This window comes from Mixophyes fleayi, chromosome 2 (genome assembly GCF_038048845.1).
Source record: "Mixophyes fleayi isolate aMixFle1 chromosome 2, aMixFle1.hap1, whole genome shotgun sequence".
NCBI classification, from domain to species: Eukaryota; Metazoa; Chordata; class Amphibia; order Anura; family Limnodynastidae; genus Mixophyes; species Mixophyes fleayi.
The window spans coordinates 186,826,775-186,848,536 of record NC_134403.1 but is presented as its reverse complement, the minus strand read 5'-3'; the positions used below and the strand labels follow the sequence as shown (position 1 = coordinate 186,848,536).

The following is a 21,762-nucleotide window of genomic DNA, read 5'->3' as shown; positions in this document are numbered from 1 at the left end:
GACATTTTCTCCAAGTTTAATCTGTCCATAGATTAAGTCATGCTTTAATGAATAAATATGCTGTTTTTATGGCAGTATATACAGTTTGTATCGTGTTAATAACTAAATGTGGCCTAATTACACTCATAGGCCCCAGTTTACCGGTGTCCGTAAAAATGAGAGATTCCTTTGCAGGACAACATACTTTAATTAGATTCAAGGGGTAGAGAGGACAAATTTATTTTGTGGGTGACTGCAGATCTTTTTTCTCACTGTTTTTTTACACCTCTTTGGCCTCGGCCGTTAGTGGGCACATTACTAGGTGCCATGTTACCAATTTAATAAAAACATCGAAATTTACGATAGTGACACGAATAATAAAGGCATTAAATCAACTAAACTGAGCAGTATTTTAGCAGACACCGGAAGTAGAATTAATGAAGGCAGTGGTTCTGGACTTTGTAGTGCATTTTTATCTTTTCCATGTGTATTTACAGCTAGACCTGCAGTTCCCTAGAAGTAGGTGCAAACTGATTTTACAGGGGCAGTCCTAGAAACTGGGACGTGGGCATGCTGCTTATTATGCACCAAGCAGGCAATTAACTGCATTTACACACAATGAAATACTCTGCGTGTCCATATAATATTGCAGTTCATAAATTACTTTCAGTGTGTGTATTTTTGATATTTTATGCACTAATAGAAGCCTTTAACATGCTTTTTATTTTTTATGTTTAATGCATCCTAAAAATATACCATCAATGCAGTTACCAACCAGGCCAAATAAATGTCCTTCCCATACGAATAATAGTTTCATAGAAGCACAGCTTGTTGTTCACAAAAGAATGTAACCCTGTATAATTAATGTTCATAGTGTTCATATTTGATATTTGCATTTTAAATGGAATGTATCTATTGCAACAGATGAACCAAACACATTATTCAGAAGCAACTCTTTGGCTTCCAAATCAATGGAATCTTTTCTTAAGGTAAACCATCTATTTCTTTTATTTATTATTGAGCAGGTGTTTGCAGAACCCGAGCCTAGTACTTGAGAAAAGAAATAAAAATGTTATAATCTGCTGTTCATCTAACAGTGTTGTAGAAATTAAGTAGATAAGATACAAGAAATATGTATTAATCTAAAACATGAACATCATTTCTGGACATGACTACTCTCTTGTAGTTCATTAATTTTAATATGACATTTGTTTCAATTTCACTAGCTCGATATATAACTTATCACATATATGGCCATTAATTTAAATACCCAGAAGTACTGATCTAAAGCATTTTGCTACTGGGAAGCTATGTGTCATAAGTTTACATTTATGTTTCCATAATACAAATATGTTTGGCAGTAATGCAATGTTTTGATAAAAAAGGGTAAACCCTGAATCAATATACCCGGGCAATCCTGTTCTTTATAGACAACAAACTAATTAGTAAAACGCTCTGACTTTAATGTGCGTGATAACACAAAGTTGAAAAGGACACATATCCTGTTCTTTGTTTGTTGCTGGGAAAATCTCTTCAGTCAATTAATTCAGTCAATCTAGGTACATGAATTTATGTCTGACATTTGGCATAATAATGGTAAGTAGTTTTTTCTCCATTTGAAGTAAATTATTTTTGTTTTTTTAGGTGGCAGGGACACAGTATCTACATAGCGTTGTTGGACCAACAATTAATCGTATCTTTGAAGAGAAAAAATATATTGAACTGGATCCCAGTAAAGTAGAGATTAAAGAAGCAGGGTAAATTAATTTCAACTATTATTGATTTTTCTTTAACTGTATCTACTTGTAGTTACTTAATAACTAAATATTTCTCACAGGCCTTATATTTCTCTGTAGCCTGGACAGTTTATTCCAGCATAATTATGACAGAGCATATTATTAGTGATTATCTTTTCACATTTGAACTAGCCGATTCACCCCAACACATATTTATGTAAATATTATCTGTAATAACATTTATTACCTCTATAATGAAATTGTCCACTGTCTCTGAGGGTTATTTTTTATATACAGTAAGTGCTATGAATAATATATTTAAAATGAAATGTAGCTATATATGCTTTTCATAAGTCCTATGGCAAAGTGTCCAACCTATTGCAGTAACGTACACAGTGGGGAATGAGGACATACAGGAATGTTTAATGGTCACTTACATGGTAAGGCTGGCCACAGATTAGATATTTGATTTTCCTGTGGGTCTGTTATTCAGACTCACATTATTCAGTAAAAACAGAAGCCCATCACATGAAAATGTTGGACTTCTACCAAAAACTTAAACACACTGCCAGTAAAATACAGGGAGCGGAAAAGAGCTCGTACACATATTAATGCTTTTGATATCTACATCCGCTGAATAACTTTGTGCGCACTGTACTACATTTACCATGCCAAAAAGTTGTTTTATCTGGAAAATGATTTCCGATTCTTCATTATTTAGCAAATGTAAGCTTACTTTTATGCATGCTTGCGTTTACTGAATGAAGGGACCAATTCAGGTGAACTGAAATATCATCTATAAAGTACAGTAAAACAGCGCCACCTAGGAGCCAAAATATTGTGACAAATGAAACTGCATTTGACTTTACCAAGCAATATATTTTTAAGAACACGTATCTCAGACAGGTCATCATATTTGATCCCTCATGTTTTCACTTATAGTCCTCAGCTATACCATACTAGATTCATTCAATCACTAGCTGGATTACGTTCATGGCCGATGAGTCAGATCTTTCCTGCTTCAGAACGGTTAAAACAGCGCAGTGGTCGCAGCTATATTTAAGGGCTGAGAGCCTGTTAAATACAAATAACAATAGGGTCCTAAAGTACTATTATAGGGAAGAGAGAGATTTGGGCACAATACTATTTAAAGTAAAGAATCCATATTAGGAGTAACCAAATCCAATAATGGAGTTTTGCATCACACTAGAATGGGAATGGATAGGAAGAACAGTGTTCAAAATTTAAAAGGGAACAAAAGTGTGATTGGCTCGCTAATTTATAAATTATAGATGGGGAGATTGCAATTTTCACTTTTTTTAAAAAAATGGAAGGTCTTACATCGACATGGAATAAGTAAACATAACATGGGGCAGCACAGTGGCCTAGTGGTTAGCACTTCTGCCTCACAGCACTGGGGTCATGAGTTCGATTCCCGACCATGGCCTTATCTGTGTGGAGTTTGTATGTTCTCCCTGTGTTTGCATGGGTTTCCTCCGGGTGCTCCAGTTTCCTCCCACACTCCAAAAACATACAGGTAGGTTAATTGGCTGCTATCAAAATTGACCCTAGTCTCTCCCTCTCTGTCTGTCTGTCTGTGTCTGTGTGTGAGTGTGTGTCTATATTAGGGAATTTAGACTGTAAGCTCCAATGGAGCAGGGATTGATGTGAATGAGTTCTCTGTACAGCACTGCGGAATTAGTGGCGCTATATAAATAAATGTAATGATGATGAACATGCAAAACCAAGTAAATGAAATATGTTCAGTGTATATCAGTGTAGATAGTATAGGAGACCCTATATACATCATACATTGTAGAGAGGTTTATAACAGCGATTCCAAGCTACTTAACTTTGCTGATTTGGGATATGTTCTGCTTCCCAGCAAAGGTGGCAATCACGGCAACATTCTTTTACAGCAGTAGGCTAAATTGATTTCTCACCTCTCAGCATAAGGTCCCTTGGGGTTTTATGAGAAAAATGAGCTAGCAACTCTTTTGCACTAGGTACTAATATTAAATTTAAGCATATGTTTTTGTGGTCAATTATTTAATATTAATCTCTCAATTGAAGTGCATGTACTTGCAATTAGTAGTTCCTATAATAGGAAGGAATGAGTGTTTTCATCCTATGTACCCTGACAAAGCATGCGCATTTGCACATAAAACGTCTCTTGGCCAGACATCATAACTCTTCTGCATTATCACAAATCATTTCCCTACGATGTGAAGAGTGCTGTTTCTCCGACCTCTTCTGTTTGGCACTGTCCTGGAGGTATTGCATTGGAGTTGCCTAGTTTACAGAGATACTCTATATGTATTTTCAGAATAAGATACCATGGTATGGTCATTGGGGTAAAAGCTAGATCTTATGCTGTGTTTTGCAATTTAATTTTTTTTTTAATACTTTTTATTTGGACATCATGAACTACAAATATAAGTGAAAAACATATGGAAAAAAATACAAAATGTAATCACATTGAAGATGAGATTGGATGTAACAATTAACCAGGAAAACAGGCTAAGATATGTAATAATGCAAGTTTTATATATTTAAGGAGGGGGAGAGACAAGAAAAAAAGTTGGGGGAAGGGCGATCGTCATGTGGAGAGTCACTTAGTGAAGATTTCAGACGTAGTGGCAGGGATGGCGTCATAACTTAGTGTATGTTCGAATTGAATGGTTGGAGATATTATTCAAGGGTCAGATTGAGAGTGGGAGAGGGTTAAGCTATATGTATAAACAGGGCGCCCAGATTTGGCAGAATTTATCTCCTTTATCATGCAGGTGCTAAGTAATCTCTTCCAACCAAGCAATGAACCAAATGTAGGATTCAAGTGAGGAGATGCGGGTAGTTCTTCCTGTTTCCATAATTTGGCAATAAGGCATCGAGCAGCCTCAAGGATTTGGGAAGACAGTTTTGCTATATGGTGGATTCCGATTGTCAGCTACAATTTTCACTAGCAGAACAGAGATGCAGAGTCTAACAAGCACTCTAGTTTTCACCAGAAACTGCCTGCTTTGCTGCTGGAAGCTCACAGGTCGAGGTCTTCTGAACTGCTTACTGGCGTGATGGAGAATGGTTATCCTAAGAAAATGAACAGCCAGAAGGGAAGGTTGTCAATCTGGGGCCTGCTACACAGGTGGTCAAGCAATATCAATCAGGAGTTCAAGTAAGAAAATCAGGTATAGGTAAGAAAACCTGCTGCTTTGACACTGACAGTGTTCAGAGCAAGTTTAAATAGTGTTCCTGATTTGAAAAGACTGTCTCTGCAGCAGTGGTCAAATTAAATGGGTCATATTAACCCAGAAGAGCTGTGTGCCTGCTGTGTACAGCGGGTATGATTGAGAAAAGGCATTGCTAGATCTGCAGCACAAAGAAGGTAAGTCCTGCTGTTAAAACAGCCTATTGGAGGGGATAGCAAATAAGAAAACACCATGGGTCTTTCTGGGCAGAGTATTGGGGGAGCGAGGAGAGTAGAGTCCTGATTTTGACCTAGATGAAGGATATCTTTAGGTGGGACCATATATTTATGAACGTTTCTGTTTGTCCACTGCTCTGCCATCAGGAAGAGGAGGCATCAGGGTATATTTTAGCAAGCTTGTCAGAAGTGAAGTGTCATCTAAAATATACTGTATAGGCATTCTTTTTAATCATAGTGGAAATCGAGCTAGAGGTCACCATTGTCCTGATAGTTTCCCAATAATCTTCCTTTGGGGGCGTGGGGGGGGGGGTCATTATTTGAGCTTTTTAACTCATTTAGCAGACTTTTGGCATCTAGCTACAAGTTGAGTGGTATATTTATGTTGAATAATATGGAGAACATGGTGTAAATCCTCCATTAAACTTAACTTTTCTTTTGCAACTGTTTGTCTTTATTGTCTTAAATTGTTACCAAGACACATTTGAGCTCATATGCGCTCAAACCGCACTTAGGAAAGAGTTGTACTTAGAAATGTTTATTTAGATGCATGTGCTGAGTCAGACACATCTAAAGATGCGTCCAGCATTGGTGCCAGACATATGTCAGGCATAACAAGTGTTTATACTGATGCCCCATGATAGCACATAGTGTGGAGAATGTGACTTGACAATGTTAGTAGTACACTAACTGAATCCAAGCCAATGTCTCATAAAAGCACCACTCTCAACCATGCTCAATGCATTTTGTCTCAATTAGGACTTCATCAGGGAATGCATACAGAGGTAGTCCAATGTTAAATATATCCAGTTAAGAAATGTAACAGATTGTCTAAATCCATCTTGAGTCAAAACTAAGGCATTTCAAATGAATCTTTAAAATGGAAGGAACCTATTCAGGAAGATAAAAAATATATATAAATTAATTATAGGAGGGAACATGTAATACAAGAGCAATAATTTTAGTAGCATGAGACAGGCTTACCCTCTTAATAGATGCCTAAACAAAATAATATTTTTTGCAGTGATTGTTTAGTATCTTAACTCTGTAGTCTGGCAGGAAATATAAAAGGATACACCTATCATAGTTATAGGGAAAAAGGGGAGGTAAGAAATATGTTACAACCCTATTTTTGTGCTATGACAGCCGAGGTTGTAGTGTTCACTAATTATTAAAGCCATTGGCATAGGCATTTTGGTGAGACTACAAGTGGTGTGGTATGTCTGGAATGAATAGAGATAGTGGAATGTGGAAGCATGAAAAATGAATTAATCTATGTAGAAATCTTAAGACAGTCAGTTGCTGGCAAACAGGACTGACCTTTACCACTTACATTAACTGTACCTCATTCCTGTATTGGTTATGGACAGCCCAGGACTGGCCTGCCGGGCAGCCAGACTATCCACCGGTAGGCCCGGCGGGGTTGAAGCTCCGCCCCCTCCCATGTTAAGGCGGAGCTTACGGGGAACACCGTAGTTCAGATGTCGGAGGCGACGGCAGCGTGGTCACTTCCATCACAAAGACACTACGGCGCAGGTGCAGAGAGCCCAGCTCTCTGACCACTTGAGAAAGTTCCAATCGCGTTGGGAACACGCCCCTTAACAAGCTTCTTGCCTCCTATCACCGCAGAGACACCTGACTACAATCCGGAAGTGGAATTGTGCGGTCCAAGCTGATACGCACCAAAATCCGACTGCCGCGCGGCACTTCATCGCTATATGGACATCAGCAGGAGATATTAGCGTTTGTCAACAAAAAGCAAGTATTGCCATCTGGAAAGTGTTATTTATGTTAATGGCAACATCCTATACACGGACATACTTTGGATTGTTTGGATTTAACATTTATACGGACAATATCCTCTGATTTCCACGACATTCATATGGATGATTTGTGCATGGATGATCTGTGCATTTGATTGCATTATAATATTATCCGAATCTACACACACGGCTGGAGGCTTTGGACCTCAATTAATACTCCTCTTGTTTGTTTGAGTACATTTGCGTAGCCTCCATATGCTGCCTTTTTAAAGATTGATTTATTGGTATTTGTGTATTTTACCCTATGTTATAATTTTTTATTGCGCTTAATTGTTCCCTTAGTTATGTCATTTTGTTCTTTAAGGACCACACTATTGTGCTATATGTTGCCCTCCATGGGCTGACCACACCCCCTTGACTGGCCACACTCACTCTTATAGTTGGCCACACCCCAATGTAGTGGGCCCCTATCACTGCATTCCCCCGGTGGGCCCTTCAAGCCCCAGTCCGACACTGGTTATGGAGAAGGCTTTGACTGTTTGTTATGACATGTCATCTCATGCTATTTCTCACTGGCTATGCGTAAAGTGTGTGTACTGGCATGCAGTCTTATATAACATGGGGATTTCCCATGGCTTGAACTCATGGCTTGAGTTCAAGCCATGGGAATTCCCCATGTTATAAATATGACTGAACTGCCGTAAGAGCTCATTTGTGCCGAAACCTCATAGAAGCCAGTATTGCGTCACGTATGAGGGTTTTTTTTATTGTGCCTAGCCAAGGATCCCTGGATTTATTACAGATGAAGTCTCTGGATGTAGGTGAGCAATAAAGAGTGTGTATGAGGGTACTGTAAGGGTGTTTTTATTTCAGTTAAATAATTTTAACACTTGTGTGTGTTTTATTTACATTTTTCCTTGATATACTACAGGTACCAGCAGGTCCTATGTGCCAGTGCATGTCAACACTTGTGGTTCCCCAAGTGTCAGCATGCCCAGGCAGCCATGAATATGCTGGTGCCTGTATTACTACAAGCACCAGCATGCCCAGACACTTAATGGCAGCCTGGGCAACTTAAGCTGGTTGAGGATTTCTATCTTTGTGTGCCCCTGATAAATGTATATTGAAGATATATTATTTTAAATACTGACCGACTGACTGGTCTGAATTAAAAATGTTGTGTCTCTTAAACAAATGACATGCTAGAGGATTTTGTTACTATATAAAAAGTCTACAAAACAATGTTCTATCACATTTATTATGAGCATTATTCTCACCTAAAATTTCCCTTCTTAGGTGCTCAGGATTACATCGGATCCAGACTGAGAGTGAATTAATCCTTCAGAGTGCTCAGCATCTCCAATCATATCTGACCGACCTCCTTATAGCAATAGCCAGGTCAGTGAAGATATGCCCTGCCACAATAAGGGCTACTTTCCGGCAACTCTACAAGCGGGTAGAAGAGCGCTTTCCTGAAAATAAACACACGGTATGAAAAAAAACAATACTTTATTGTTCTGGTGTTTCATGCAAGTAGAATATTCCAATAGAATGAGCTCTCCTGTTTATTTAGAAAACCATTACTTTTAACAAATCAGTTGCATTTTCTTGCTGTTGAAGAAGAAGAGAAAGGAGAAATATTATAACCAATCATACATCCAGAGAATGTTGTGACATTTAACATAATATTATGGAAATGAAGGATAAAAAATAGTGATGAGCAAACCTCTCAAGATTTGAACCAGTAACAGTGACCTGCTCTGTATTTCCATATATCATATGAGGATGCCATGTCTCAATATTTTCGTAGGTTAGATCTATCCAAGCCTTGTATAGCACTCGTTAAGGCTAATGGCTACTATCATGAGCTTGTAGAACAGGATGTGGAGGTCTTCATCTATAGCAGCCGCCTTTCCCGTAGAGGCACCCCCAACATCCAAGTTTCCCAGGAAACTTTCTAAAGAACTCCTTGAGGAGCTTGTCAACGTGGAGGCGTCTCTGCGGGACCCAAGATCGTTCTTCCGAGCTGTAGCTTTTCCAGTGTACAAGGAAATGAATCTGCCCCTGAAGTTTCTTGGAATCCAAAATCTTCTTTACAATGAACTCGTGGTATCCGTCTACATTGACTGGCCGCGGTCTGTGTGGTCTGTGAAAATTAAACTTATTAGAAAAGACAACAGGTTTCAATAGAGAACAATGGAATGTGTTCGGGATTTTAAAAGATGGAGGCAATTTAAGTCTGAAAGCCATGGGATTGATCTTCTTGATAATATTAAATAGTCCAATAAACTTGGGTCATAGTTTCCTACAGGGCTTCTTGAGCTTGGTATTCCAGGTGGAGAGCCAAACTTTATCACCGACTCTAAAGAAGCAAGCTCTACGATGACAATCCAACAAGGACTTAGATCTGAAGTGGACTTTCTTCCAGATAACTTTGAGCCATGAGGCAGTAGCAGAAGCTCCAGAAACACCAATAAATGTTACAGAAGAAAGAGAATTCGCCCTGGGATAGAAACTAAGATTGCAGAAAAACAGAGATATGTGGGTTGAGGAATGATAAGAATTGTTATAGGCAATATCACCCACGGGAGAAGAGAGGACCAGTTATCATGGAATTTAGAAATATACAAGCAAAGGAACTGTTCCAGGGCCTGATTAGTTCTCTCCATCTGGTCATTGGAGTGCAGATCGTAAGTGGATGATAAGCTAACCTTCATTCCCAGCAGGCTGCAGAAAGATCTCCAAAAGTGGACGACAAATTGGGAGCCTCAGTCAGAGAGATGTCCTCAGGAAGACCTAAATATGTTGAACAACGAGGTAAGAGTTTGTGCATCAGGTAGTTTAGGTAACGGTACAAAGTGAGCCATCTTACTGAAGCAATCCACGACCACCCATATGGTATTGTGACCAGAAGACCATGGAAGATCAACAATGAAATTCATCGAGAGATGTGTTCATGGTCTAGCTGGGGTAGACAAGGACATCAACTGGCCCTAAGGGCGGCTTCTTCAATGGTCTTAGATATTCCTAAATTTCCCAGGAAATTTGCTTTCATGGCATTCTGAGAGTACTGATTTCCTAAGATGAACTGTAACGAACAGCCTGTCAGTAGGAGTCTCAGCAGGGGCAGTTCTTTGAAATTGATGAAGTGTAATTCCAAGGTCTTTCTTCAAACCAGCATGAATCAAAGAGAACGGAATGATGGGCCGAAGATCTGGAGGTGGAACATGACAGAACATGAAGCTTTGTGACAGTGCATCGTCCTTGAGGTTCTTAGAGTCTGGTCAAAAATTAATTATAAACTTGAAACGAGTAAAACAGAGGGTCTATCGGGCTTGCCTAGAATTCAAGGTCTTGGCGGCCTGAATGTACTTAAGATTTTTATGATCTGTGAAAATGGTGATTTTGATGGGTAGCTCCCTCCAACCAGTGTCGCCACTCTTCCAGAGCACATTTGATGGCTAATAACTTGGAGTTGTCCACATCATAATTAATCTCTGCGGCAGAGAAATTTTGAGAGAAATATGCAGCCTTTGGTTCCGAGTATCCCCATGAGAAAGAATAGCACCAGCCCCCACATCTGAAGCATCCACTTCAACTATAAATGAAAGTTCTGGGTTTGGATGCCTGAGGACAGGAGCAGATGTAAAGGCATCTTTAAGGGTTGAAAAAGATGCTAAAGCGGCCGGTGACCAATTCACTGTATCTGTATATAGCTTTTACGCGTAAGAGCAGTAATAGGTGCCACAAGTACTGGGAATGAACGGATGAACCTCTGATAATAATTGGCAAAGCCAAGAAATCTCTGAATAGCTTTCAAGTTAGTGGGAAGTACCCAATCTTGGACTGCTCGCACCTTATCGGGATCCATTGAGAACCTGCTGGGAGAGATGACGTATACCTAAGAAGGCAACATGAGTGGCTTCAAATTCACATTTTTTGAGCTTAGCATACAGGTGGTGCTAGCGAAGTTTAAGGTGCATTTCACAGACATGCTAGTGGTGCAGAGCCAAAGACTGCTAATAGATTAAGATATCATCCAAGTAGACTACAACAAATTTGCCTAGGAATTCCTGCAGAATATCATTAATTAAATCTTGAAGCAGTCCCAAGGCATTAAAGAAAGCGTGAACTGATTGCAGAGAGTGATTCGTAGGAGGAAGACTGAACGCCCAGGACTGAGGGTCTCCTTGGAGCAGAGAGACTATGATGCAGAATCTTTGCTGCTCAAAACCTGAAGTACATGGTCTTAGACGAAAACAGAGCTTACAACTTTCTTTAAAGTTGCGAAATAAGGCTCTATCACCAGAGAAACAGTCAGGTAAATTCAATTTGGGCTCCATTGCGGGGCCTGAGGAAGCCTGCTGGACTTGCGAGGTTCTAGAGGCTCTTCTTGTGCAGACAAACGGTGCAACAGACCTTGAACCATCTGAGATAAGGTTTGAATCTGACCAGCCAGAACCTGGGCTGGAGAAGGATTCATCCCGCTTTCATCTATGAAAGTGAGTTCTTCCAATTTCTTCTCTAGCTGGTTATAATGTTAAGGCTAACAGCTACTATCATGAACTTGTAGAACAGGATCTAGAGGTCTTCACCTATAGCAGCCACCTTTCCCGTAGAGCTCGTTGCACTCACAGGTACTCGGATGCCCCCAGGTCTTATACTCAGCAAAGTACAACCTTTTGAATGTAGCGCAGCACGGGACAGCGGGTGATGACAAGCAAAGTGAGGTTAGGGACAGGCCGAGGTCTAGGGTCGGAAACAGGTAACGTGGTCAGTTACAGGCAAGTGGTCAGGGCTGGCAGCAATCAAAGGTAGTCCAGGTAACAAGCAAACAATCAAGTCCATGAATCAGCAGCGGGTAATACACAGTGAATCAATCCGAAGCCTTAAGCAAACTGACAGGAGCAGGCAAGCTAACAGGAACAGGATGCTATAATCGGCAGGGAGGCTAAGCCCTCCCTACCTTAAATAGATGGATCAGCCAATCACAAAAAAACCCTGAGGCCCAACCCAGTAATAAGACCCTGGCAGCTGGTGGTAATTGCGTACGTGTCCAACTATTCCAAATGCCGGTGATAAAGATAAGAGCGTCCGACCGTTGCCTTAGCAACAGCCAACATCCCGATCGTCATGGAGACGGCCAGGACGCACTAATCGGGCAGGGTGAGTTGTGGCGGCTAGGGGCAGCGCCACGGCTTGTAACAGCTCTGCATTTCACTCAGTAAAATAATTGGGGCTATGACAAGCAGCTATAGCAATTACAAAAGTCTGAAACTTACTGAAATCTATCAAAAATGTTTTTATAGGGTATTGTAAAAAAAATAAAAATCATGAATGTTGAACGTAACAGTATTGTCATTTATTTTCATACAGTAGATGATTTGACCTTCAACCCCACAGGCTCTATCTTTAATAAATATCAGTTGATTATGTGCACTAAATAAGCATTTTCTGAAAGAGCATATGTTGCCTCCACACAATAAGGGCAGCAATTTTGTAGCCTTTCTGAACCAATATTCATAAGACTGGAGCGCATCAGTTCACTAGGAATCAATGCCTCATAAATATTGGTCATTAAACAACTCAGTGATGTTAATAGCAGTGAAGGGATAGGTTGCATTCTACCCTATGTAAAATACACAAATGTTGTTACTACAGTTAACAGTCTGTGTTTATTCTGGGTTTCTTCTTTCCAGAACGTGAAGTTCATTGCGGTGACCAGTTTCTTGTGTCTTCGTTTTTTCTCCCCTGCAATCATGTCGCCTAAGCTCTTCCATCTTAGAGAGAAGCATGCGGATGCTCGCACAAGCCGGACATTGCTCCTCTTAGCTAAGGTATCAAAGCTTTTTGTACGCGTGGATTGCACAAGTGGTAAAAAACAATGTATAAGGAAGACTTTGGCATACAAACATATGTGTAATATGAAGCGTCTTATTTTAAAACCTGATTCTCAGAACATTTGAGAACTTGGGTAGGGTGTATCACAACATGTAAAGCTGATTTTACATTAATGATGGTGTTTGAGATGCTTTCAAGTTTGTTTCTAACTTGTGTGGTTGTATAGATGCCAGTTCAAACTGTGTAAATATATTTTAATTATAGGCTGTACAGAATGTCGGTAACATGGATGCTCCAGCTAGCAGAGCAAAGGAATCCTGGATGGCTCCACTGCAACCAACGATTCAACAAGGAGTTTCTCAGTTGAAGGAGTTTATTATCAAACTTATCGATATTGAAGAGAAGGAAGGTATTAATCAAATAGTGGTCCTGAGGTCCCTTTACTGCAATCTGATTCTTATTTCCCAATCACTGATAGTAGCTTAGAACAGATCTCACAGACATCCCCAACAAACTAGCCTCTTATGGGTGTTAAGTTACGGCATCATAGCTCTGATTTATAAAAAGAAAGCTTAAGTTTCAGGAGTGCACTCCTGAATGATTGCAAATTTGGCATCTGTGCTCCCAGAGTATGGGAACAAATGACCACTTGTGCGAGTTGTTTTCCCCTTTGGAGTTTGAACCCAATTAAACCCCTAAGTTTGCTGTATCACCGGCAAATTCAGATGAAGAGCACAGTTTAAGTTTTTGATACTATGAATATACAGTATTTGTTCTAATAATGTCTCTTACAGAACTAGACCTACAGAAAGCACTAAATCTACAGAGTCTCACAGTCAAAGAAGGTCAATTAATGGTCTACAAAACAAAATGCAAAGGATACCTGTTGACTTCGTCTTTCAAAAAGCTCTTCCTCTCATTAACTATTGATGCCTTGAGTTTTGCAAAGACTCAGTTTTCCAAGGTAAAAAAAAGTGTGAATATCTGAGCTTTTTTTTATTAAATCTATTTATCATTATTTCTTTTTGTAAGCTATGGAAATGTACCTTTCTGTCATGAGAAAGTGTCAGCCTAGTAGTATTATACCATCCATTACTTCCTACCTCGTCCAGCATACAATGCTTTGCTCTGTTCTTTCCACTTATCCACATATTGAAAAAGCCTGTGATGAATGAATTCGTGGAATGTTAAAATAGACTCTTTTCATATCGTTAACAAATGCAGCAGTTTTCTGTCATAGAAACATAAGTGGAAGGAACTGGAGCAAAGCATTTTGTAGTAAGTGAAATGGGTCACATTGGAAAGTATGGTAGAGTTTTTCCACTGACATGCATTAGATGCTATATAGTATATGCTTAACCCACATATAATTTAACTAAAGTAACTAGTATATGTATAAGGCTGAGTTGCATAATAGGTAGGTTTTTACTCCACACAGTCCATTAATGAAAAATGTCCAATTAGAAACCAAATTTACATTGTATGTTGATTCATTTCATACAAGGATTTCACTCATGCCTTCATATATAGATCCCTAAAATACACATATATAATTAGACTACAAATAATAAATTGTCTTCTAAAATTGTGTAAACATCACAGATTCTCTTCCAATCAGACATTTGCTTTAATTAGTCGAAGCAATCATTTACACTACAGCATATCTGGTGGCTGTGAATATTTTTTTTTAACACCTTGTAATTGTCTGAAATATTCAACATATTATTCCCTGGGGAATTGTTTTCACTATGGAGTTCTTATTCATTTAATTAAGTTAATGCCAGAGTGTTTAAAAAACCAGCCTGCCCTTGGGTTTGAGCCCTAAGGCCTTCTCATAATAACTGTTGTGGCACACTGATGTCAGTAGAAGTTATGCATTGTAAAGCACCTTGTAGTGTTAGGAGGGGAGCAGTATTAAAAGGTCGGGCTTCTGTATACGTACAATAATATTTACTACATACAGGATTCTAAAAGGTTTGGGGGCTTTAAATAAAACATAGTCACATATTTCAGTGTGCTTGTTGTGTAAGGTATGCTACAATGCTGGTGCAAATATACTTGATGATAATGATTCTGTTCACCAGTACTATGTAGTCACTTCTGCATTGAGTACACCAGGCCTGGTCAACCTGTGGCTCTCCAGGTGTTGTGTAAAAATGTAAAATATGAACAGTATGGATATAAAAAAAAATAGAAATCATAGTCTGGAAAATGTACAGGATCCCAAGCAGTACCCAGAATGCAGTTTGTAATTTGTATGTGGTTCTGGTATGTTGCAGAAAAGTTCCTTTATACCTCTGTCGAGGATCCGGGCATTGGAGAAGGTGGAAGAGAAAAGTTTTGGCAATTCTAATGTAATGCAAATTATTTACACAGATGAATCTGCCAGTCTGGAGGCATTATATTTGCAGTGTAAGGTAATGTTAACATTATTATTAAGGAAACCAAATGAGAGGACTGTACCCATATAGTGTGTTAATAACTACCAAACTAGTCAAAAATGTTTCTAATGTAATTGAATGGCATGAACCAACTTGTATTCATTAGTGTAGTTATTACTGCTATGATAATTGTTTAATATATTTCTTACAGTGATAAATTTGTGTATTGCATTATAGAAGCAACTAGCAAGAGGGCCCCAGTCATTGCTTAGTGTGAGTTTATCATTTACAGCAGTGGTTCCCAACTCCAGTCCTTGACATCCTAGAACCAAATGGGAGATAGGAGGTGACCTAGGCGATTCAGAGTGGACTAGAATACAGGGGTGGAGATCTTGTAAAACCTGCGTAATAGAGATGGGGAACTTACAAGACAGATTTATCTAATAATCCGCCGCTTTTTTAAAAATGCCTAGGGCGCCGTGGACCCTAGCACCGGCCCTGAGTACGCCTTTAGATTTTTCAACATCCCCACAAACCTAAGCACACTAGGTGACGCAGTTGTCTCCCGAGACAGAGCATACATGTGCACCTTGAAGCGCACTTGATGTAATATCTAGGCTTACCAATGCAAAAACTAAGGTGCTTTGTAAATGAGGTCCTTTAGTTCTTGCGTGCACGCACCTCATAACAGAACTGCATCTCAGATCTCCTGTGGTGGCATTCTGGCAGCATTGAGGGGAAAGGCAGAAAATGTGGGAGATCAATCAATTCCTTGGGAGGTGGGTCTCATTTGCAGAGCAGTTGTCTATGCAAAGGACCATGGATGGTGAAAGATTCCGTGATATCTTTCTATATGATTATCACATCTGCAGCATTGTAAGCAGTATGTTACGTTGTTATTGAAGCCTTATACAATATTACTTTCCTTTATGACAAGGAACAAATATTTAACTTAACCTGGTATTCTATCCAGCTATATGTTCACAAATTTTACTATCCACTTCCATGGTAATGGTGTGATATGAAATTTATTTTGCCTAGTGACTCCTAGGATAAAACAATATGATTATCTAGAAACAAAACTATACAATAAAAACTCAAGTATTGGGAGTAATTAAGGAAGACATTACAGGAGAGAAAGGATGTTAAAACAGTATTAAAAAGTGTGTTAATGTACTGCACACAGGCTTCTAAATTTTACAGATCCTAACATCAAAAACCTTCTTTTCAATATGTGATTGTATTTTAGTGTGTTAATGAACTGAATCAATGGCTGTCAGCGTTGCGAAAGGTCTGTGTCAACAACACTGATATGCTGTGTTCCTATCATCCTGGGGTGTTCAAAGGAGAGAAATGGAGCTGCTGCCACCAAAAGGACAAAGGAGGTATTACATGGATGTAACAATTTGCTTTCTTGCATCAAAAAGTAGTGAAATAATTATGATCAAGTAGATCTAGGATCAGCTAAATGTATCATGTACATACAAGTACGTGCTATAAGTACGTCCTGTAGGGGCTGGCTCTTGGAGTTTGATGACCCACTACAAAATGGACCAAATATACTTAAAACAGAAACTCCTCTACACTTAACACGCATGTCCTATACTTAGAAAACACAAAGACACATAAGTATAAAGTCTACTTCCAACCCTTTTTTCTTGTTTGTTTAATGCTTTATAATAATTTGTCAAGGTAATATGGGAGACTGTTTTCTGTTGTCAACACAATCAGGGGGTTTGTGACAGTGGTTATCTAAATAACTCATTTATTGCAAGTGGTAAATGTCATGGGAAGATTTGAGTGCAACCGATAAAAATAAATTGTTACCAGTCTGTATTACCCACTTTACAATATTATCAACCTGTATCATTTTTTTTCCTCCCCTATGTCTTGGACCATGATGTTTCAGAGCATAGATATGTATGCGTTTCATTAAGAAAGAATCACATAATATAACAGTGTCTACCTCTTATTTTAAATTGTGCTACATATTTGACTGGCAACTTGTGCTTTGATGGTGGGATTGATATGTCCTAGAACTATTTGTGCCACAGATGGAACAGCTGTTTCAAATGGCAACAAATGATTCCAGTAATAAATGCACTGTCAGTACAAAGTGGGTCTTTTCTGAATGCTTGATGGGCCTAAAATAGAAAAAGCATTATTGATCAATCAAACGTCACAAGAGTACATTTGTATTCTCTAGTGATCACTGACCCCTATTTTAAGAACTATTCCAAACTGTTAAATGCAGCTCAGAGATGATGTACCATTGGTGTGTAAGAGCGCTAACACATATTCAGGTGAATTGTTACAGCTACTACAAGTTAGAATCAAGCATACATCTGATCGAAATGTACAGCAAAAAAAAAAAAATCAGTGCACATTCATGTACAGTACAGTAACAAGTTACATATATGAAATCTGTTTTATATAGTGGTCCAATTTGACAGAAGCTTTACATCAGCTCTGTGTTGTTGTTAAAGCTTAGATGCCTGGGCTGCCTATTCTTATAACTTGCTCACACATAAGTGGCTAGTGATACTGTATGTTAACATTCTAGTGCTGCTAGGTTGTCCTAACCCTGATCAGATAATCTCCTCCCCCTTCATGTCTATCAAGGTCTGAACGATAGATACATTAGGTCAGTCATAGGCCACCTGATACACTTCAAGGGAATATGTGAGGCTCTAACCTTCAAAAAGACTGCACTTTACCCTTAACCTCAGTAATAAATAACAGCCTTATTATGACCTCCGCGCACACACATAATTTATCCCAAAACACCCCCACATGCCCCCGAGACAAAATACTTGCTCCAATATTCTCCCACATACCCTCAGACTCCACTTGCAACCAAATGCCCCCATATGCCCCTCATTTGCTACTTGGACCTCCCACTTACTTTGTCACACAGTCTGGAGTACATAGAGTAAGACCATGTGATGCAGACTGCAGTGCACCCCCACCACTGCCTCCTCTGACCAGATTTGCTACATGGGCTCCCTGAGTTGCACAGAGCTCACGTGATGTGCAAGCTGGCTGCTCCCATCACATTTGGTCTTATTCTCTGCTTTAACTCATAAAGCAGAGAATAAGTCATAACAGGGAATAGAGCTGGAGACCACCAGTAAAGTCTCTTTGAACCGCCTCTTCCCCATCACTGCACAGATGCTTTGATCCTACCTAAGTTTACCTAAAAATTGCTAAACCCTGGAGTGGATACTATGTAGAGATGCCTTTGTAGACAGACATGTCCAATTTCACCATGGAAGCATTTGTCCAGGCTTCATCATTTTTTTAATGAATTAATCTGGGCTCAGTGAACAAATAGATGTACAATTCATATTTTATATCAATTTGTTCATTAAGCCAAGGCTAAAAGGACTGCAACCTCAAACATTATTCTTTCTTAATTGTGCATAGCACATAGGAATGTATATGCTAGACTAGGCTTTATGATATCCCTCTATGCAGGCTATAAGCAAACTAAGGTGTTCATGTTTTCTACCCGGCTGCCTGCACTATATCATATTTTTGATCTTTTACAGACTTGACCACTGCCCAAACTGTCATATTCTGCCCAATGATATTACACATTTCCTTGCCCCCAAGATATTGTATTGTGAGAGGATTATCACAACTTGGTCAGACTAACAGAACTCTGAAAGGAGATAAAGAAATTATGAGGGAATTAAGAGAAACATTGGGTTCCTGATTTGTTTGGTTTTTTTAATAGATCCATTCCTATATATTTACATTAGACAAATAGGTTTAAAAACACACACACAACTAAGTTCCCTTGGGAACTGTGGGAAATACCAGTCAATTCAAAAGCCTTTTTGATTAAATAAATTTGTCTTAGCATACAGTATAAAATTCTTATGTGTTTTACAAACATTCTGTGAAACAGTTGCTGGCTGTGATAAAACTCGACACGAAGTCACGTTACAGGAATGGAATGATCTCTTGAATCCTGACCTGGAGGCTCAGCTCATTTTCAGACATCTGATTGGAGTGAGAGAACTGATGAAGTAAGAAATATACTATGCTGTTTACCTGTATATTCAACCTTTACAAAAATTTAAATGTCTTACAAGATTACCAAATTCATGCAGACCTTTTCTATAATTGCAGGCACTAAAGGTCCATTAGTTGTGTGTATCTTCCCTCTTTCTCTCTACGGGCGTTCAGTTATGTGCCCAAAGTCTGGTGCTGTGCATTTACTGAATGGTGAATGAAACTTGAACCGATGTAAAATTAAGTACGTCCATTCTTGTAAATCGGTGAAGTACCAAATATAACAAGCAGAGTTCAATGTTCACCGTGATTTACACAAGGACAAGGCGTATGGTCGATATGGTTAACATAGGTATCAGTAATCTCAGTTTAATCCTGTTATAGCTTGTCAACATGGCTAAATGACAGGGCTTATAACAGAGTTTCATAGAAACCATTGGCAGGTGATTGAAAAACTATAAAGTGGCAGGTTTTGATAAAATACAGCTATATGGTGATATAAATAGTATTTAAATAAACATGGCAGTATTGTATCTACAGGGAAAAATACTTGGAACTGACAAACTATGATAATACCAGCAAGACTCAATTAAGCACAGGTATGTTTAAGCACATTTACAATAATAAATTAGAATTAACGTATTATTGATTTGTTATTTATTAGCATGTCATTGCTTCTCAACTCACCAGGTAGCTAGAACATAGGTCTATTTGTATTGTTACTATTCTATGAATTGCAGTGCATAACCCATTCTGGCGTTAATTTCATGTGACAAATCAACCATGACAATCTGTACTTTGTCATTATGTATTCAACAAAAGAAAAATAAGCCATGTTGGTTTCTATTTTGTTAAATAAATGACAGTTATTTATCACAAGAGTAGATCTGTCCTATTCTAGAACTTGGTGAGGACTAGATGATTGTTAATTATGTCCTGATATGTAAAAAGACATTTGAAACAGAGGATACTTACTTTTTTACATGACCCTATAACTATGTGGTAACTTTACATCATTTATCAAAACATATCTTTATATTTTAGACCCTGTAAAGAAAGACAGTGCTACACAACTTTTTCAGATCCTCCAAGAACTCAAAACTGCTCACGAGTCTTTCCTGTCTGATTCCCCAAGTATAGCCGAACAGGAGAAACAATACCTACTGGAAATGTAAATAGCATTATATACAATAGATTATACTGACAATATTGAGTGTACTTCTGCTGCAAATGTTTAAGTAGACTATAGCACCTTATGCTGCAAAAATATACTTAAGTTGCAAGTAATAAAATATTTAACCAAAAAAACCAAACCATTAAAGCAGATTGTCTTGTCCCTACTAATTTATAAAAACTCATCCACTTTTACGTAAAAGGGAACTAAACCCTACATTCTTTTTTTCTATGGTTTTTCAATAAAAATAAAAAAACAATGTGTCTTGTTCCAGCGTGCAATCTTTCACTGTTTCCAGATGTCACTTAAGTGCTGACATTAATAGGGAGAAATATTTATCCCTGAAGAGTCACAATCATCTCCACACTTTTAAAGGTCGTCATCTTTCATTCAGTAAGAATGACTCAATTCAGTAGCTTTAAAATACCAATCCAGAGACCTATTCCTCAGAGCTCCAGAGATGTTTTCTGTCTGCAGATAGTGAGGCAGTGTACAGTAACAAAACAACATTGGAGACTATGGCATGATTTTATTCATTTATAACTAAAGATGACTTTGCAAATGAGTGTTACAAATCTGTTCCTCTAACTAGGGCTTTGCAATTAAAGTCATGGAGCCAGACATATGATGAAAACATTAAATTGTTTAATGCAGAGAAAACACAGTCCAGGTGATGCAATGTGAATACAGACCAGTTCAGAGTATAAACAGATTTCCAGGTATAGCAGATTAGCAGGAATAATGCAAATATCAGGTTCTCCAGGAGAAGATACAGGTGAGTGGTTAATGCTTTACAAAGAAGCAGGAACTGGCAAGGATATTGTGTTCCAAAAAATATGTTGTCGCACTAGTATCAAGGTTGGGCCTGTTAATTATTGGTATGTCCTGACATTTTCAGACATGAATACCTATCTCCATCTCCAAATGATTTAAGGTGCTTCCACCCAACTAAATTGTAAATATCAACCAAAAAAAGAATCTAAGCAAGGATATCCAAAGGAACACAGAAAGCAAGGCAGTAATCCAAGGTAACAAACATAAACAGGCTCGGAAACATTAATGACCAGCAAAGGATACTGGGAGAGGCAGGCATATACAGGACACACTCAGGTGTGGATGATTATCTAGCTGTGCTAGTTAACCCATGGTAGTGAGAAAAGGCAAAACAGCAGCACCTCTGGTGGATCACAGGTACTGCATGGTAACATAAACAATAGAGTCCAAAATAGTCCCAGAGGTAGGAGCTGCCAAGATGATAACAGCCTCCTGAGATAATGCTGCAGAAGACGTGAGGCAGATTCTAACAATGAGCCACTGCATTTCTGGGGCACTGACAAATGAGTAAATGTTAGGGCGTAAAAAAGAAAGTAACACACACACCTGGTGTTCTATTTACTAAACTGCGGATTTGAAAAAGTGGAGATGTTTCCTATAGCAACCAATCAGA

At 38.7% G+C, this 21,762-nt stretch overlaps 1 protein-coding gene across 2 annotated transcripts in view; it reads left to right on the top strand.

Moving 5' to 3' along the window:
• The window catches only part of LOC142138433 (ras GTPase-activating protein 4-like), a 156,372-nt gene extending 135,798 nt beyond the window's left edge, over window positions 1-20,574 (top strand). For both annotated transcript variants that reach the window (XM_075195106.1, XM_075195107.1), the window contains 11 exons: window positions 904-968; window positions 1,624-1,736; window positions 8,196-8,388; window positions 12,599-12,736; window positions 13,005-13,149; window positions 13,535-13,704; window positions 15,020-15,157; window positions 16,371-16,506; window positions 19,035-19,155; window positions 19,682-19,740; window positions 20,186-20,574. In XM_075195106.1, coding sequence (XP_075051207.1) covers window positions 904-968; window positions 1,624-1,736; window positions 8,196-8,388; window positions 12,599-12,736; window positions 13,005-13,149; window positions 13,535-13,704; window positions 15,020-15,157; window positions 16,371-16,506; window positions 19,035-19,155; window positions 19,682-19,740; window positions 20,186-20,316 — 1,409 coding nt within the window. In that variant the 3' untranslated portion in view covers window positions 20,317-20,574. The remainder of the gene's footprint in view (window positions 1-903; window positions 969-1,623; window positions 1,737-8,195; window positions 8,389-12,598; window positions 12,737-13,004; window positions 13,150-13,534; window positions 13,705-15,019; window positions 15,158-16,370; window positions 16,507-19,034; window positions 19,156-19,681; window positions 19,741-20,185) is intronic.
• The last annotated feature ends 1,188 nt before the right edge of the window (window positions 20,575-21,762 follow it).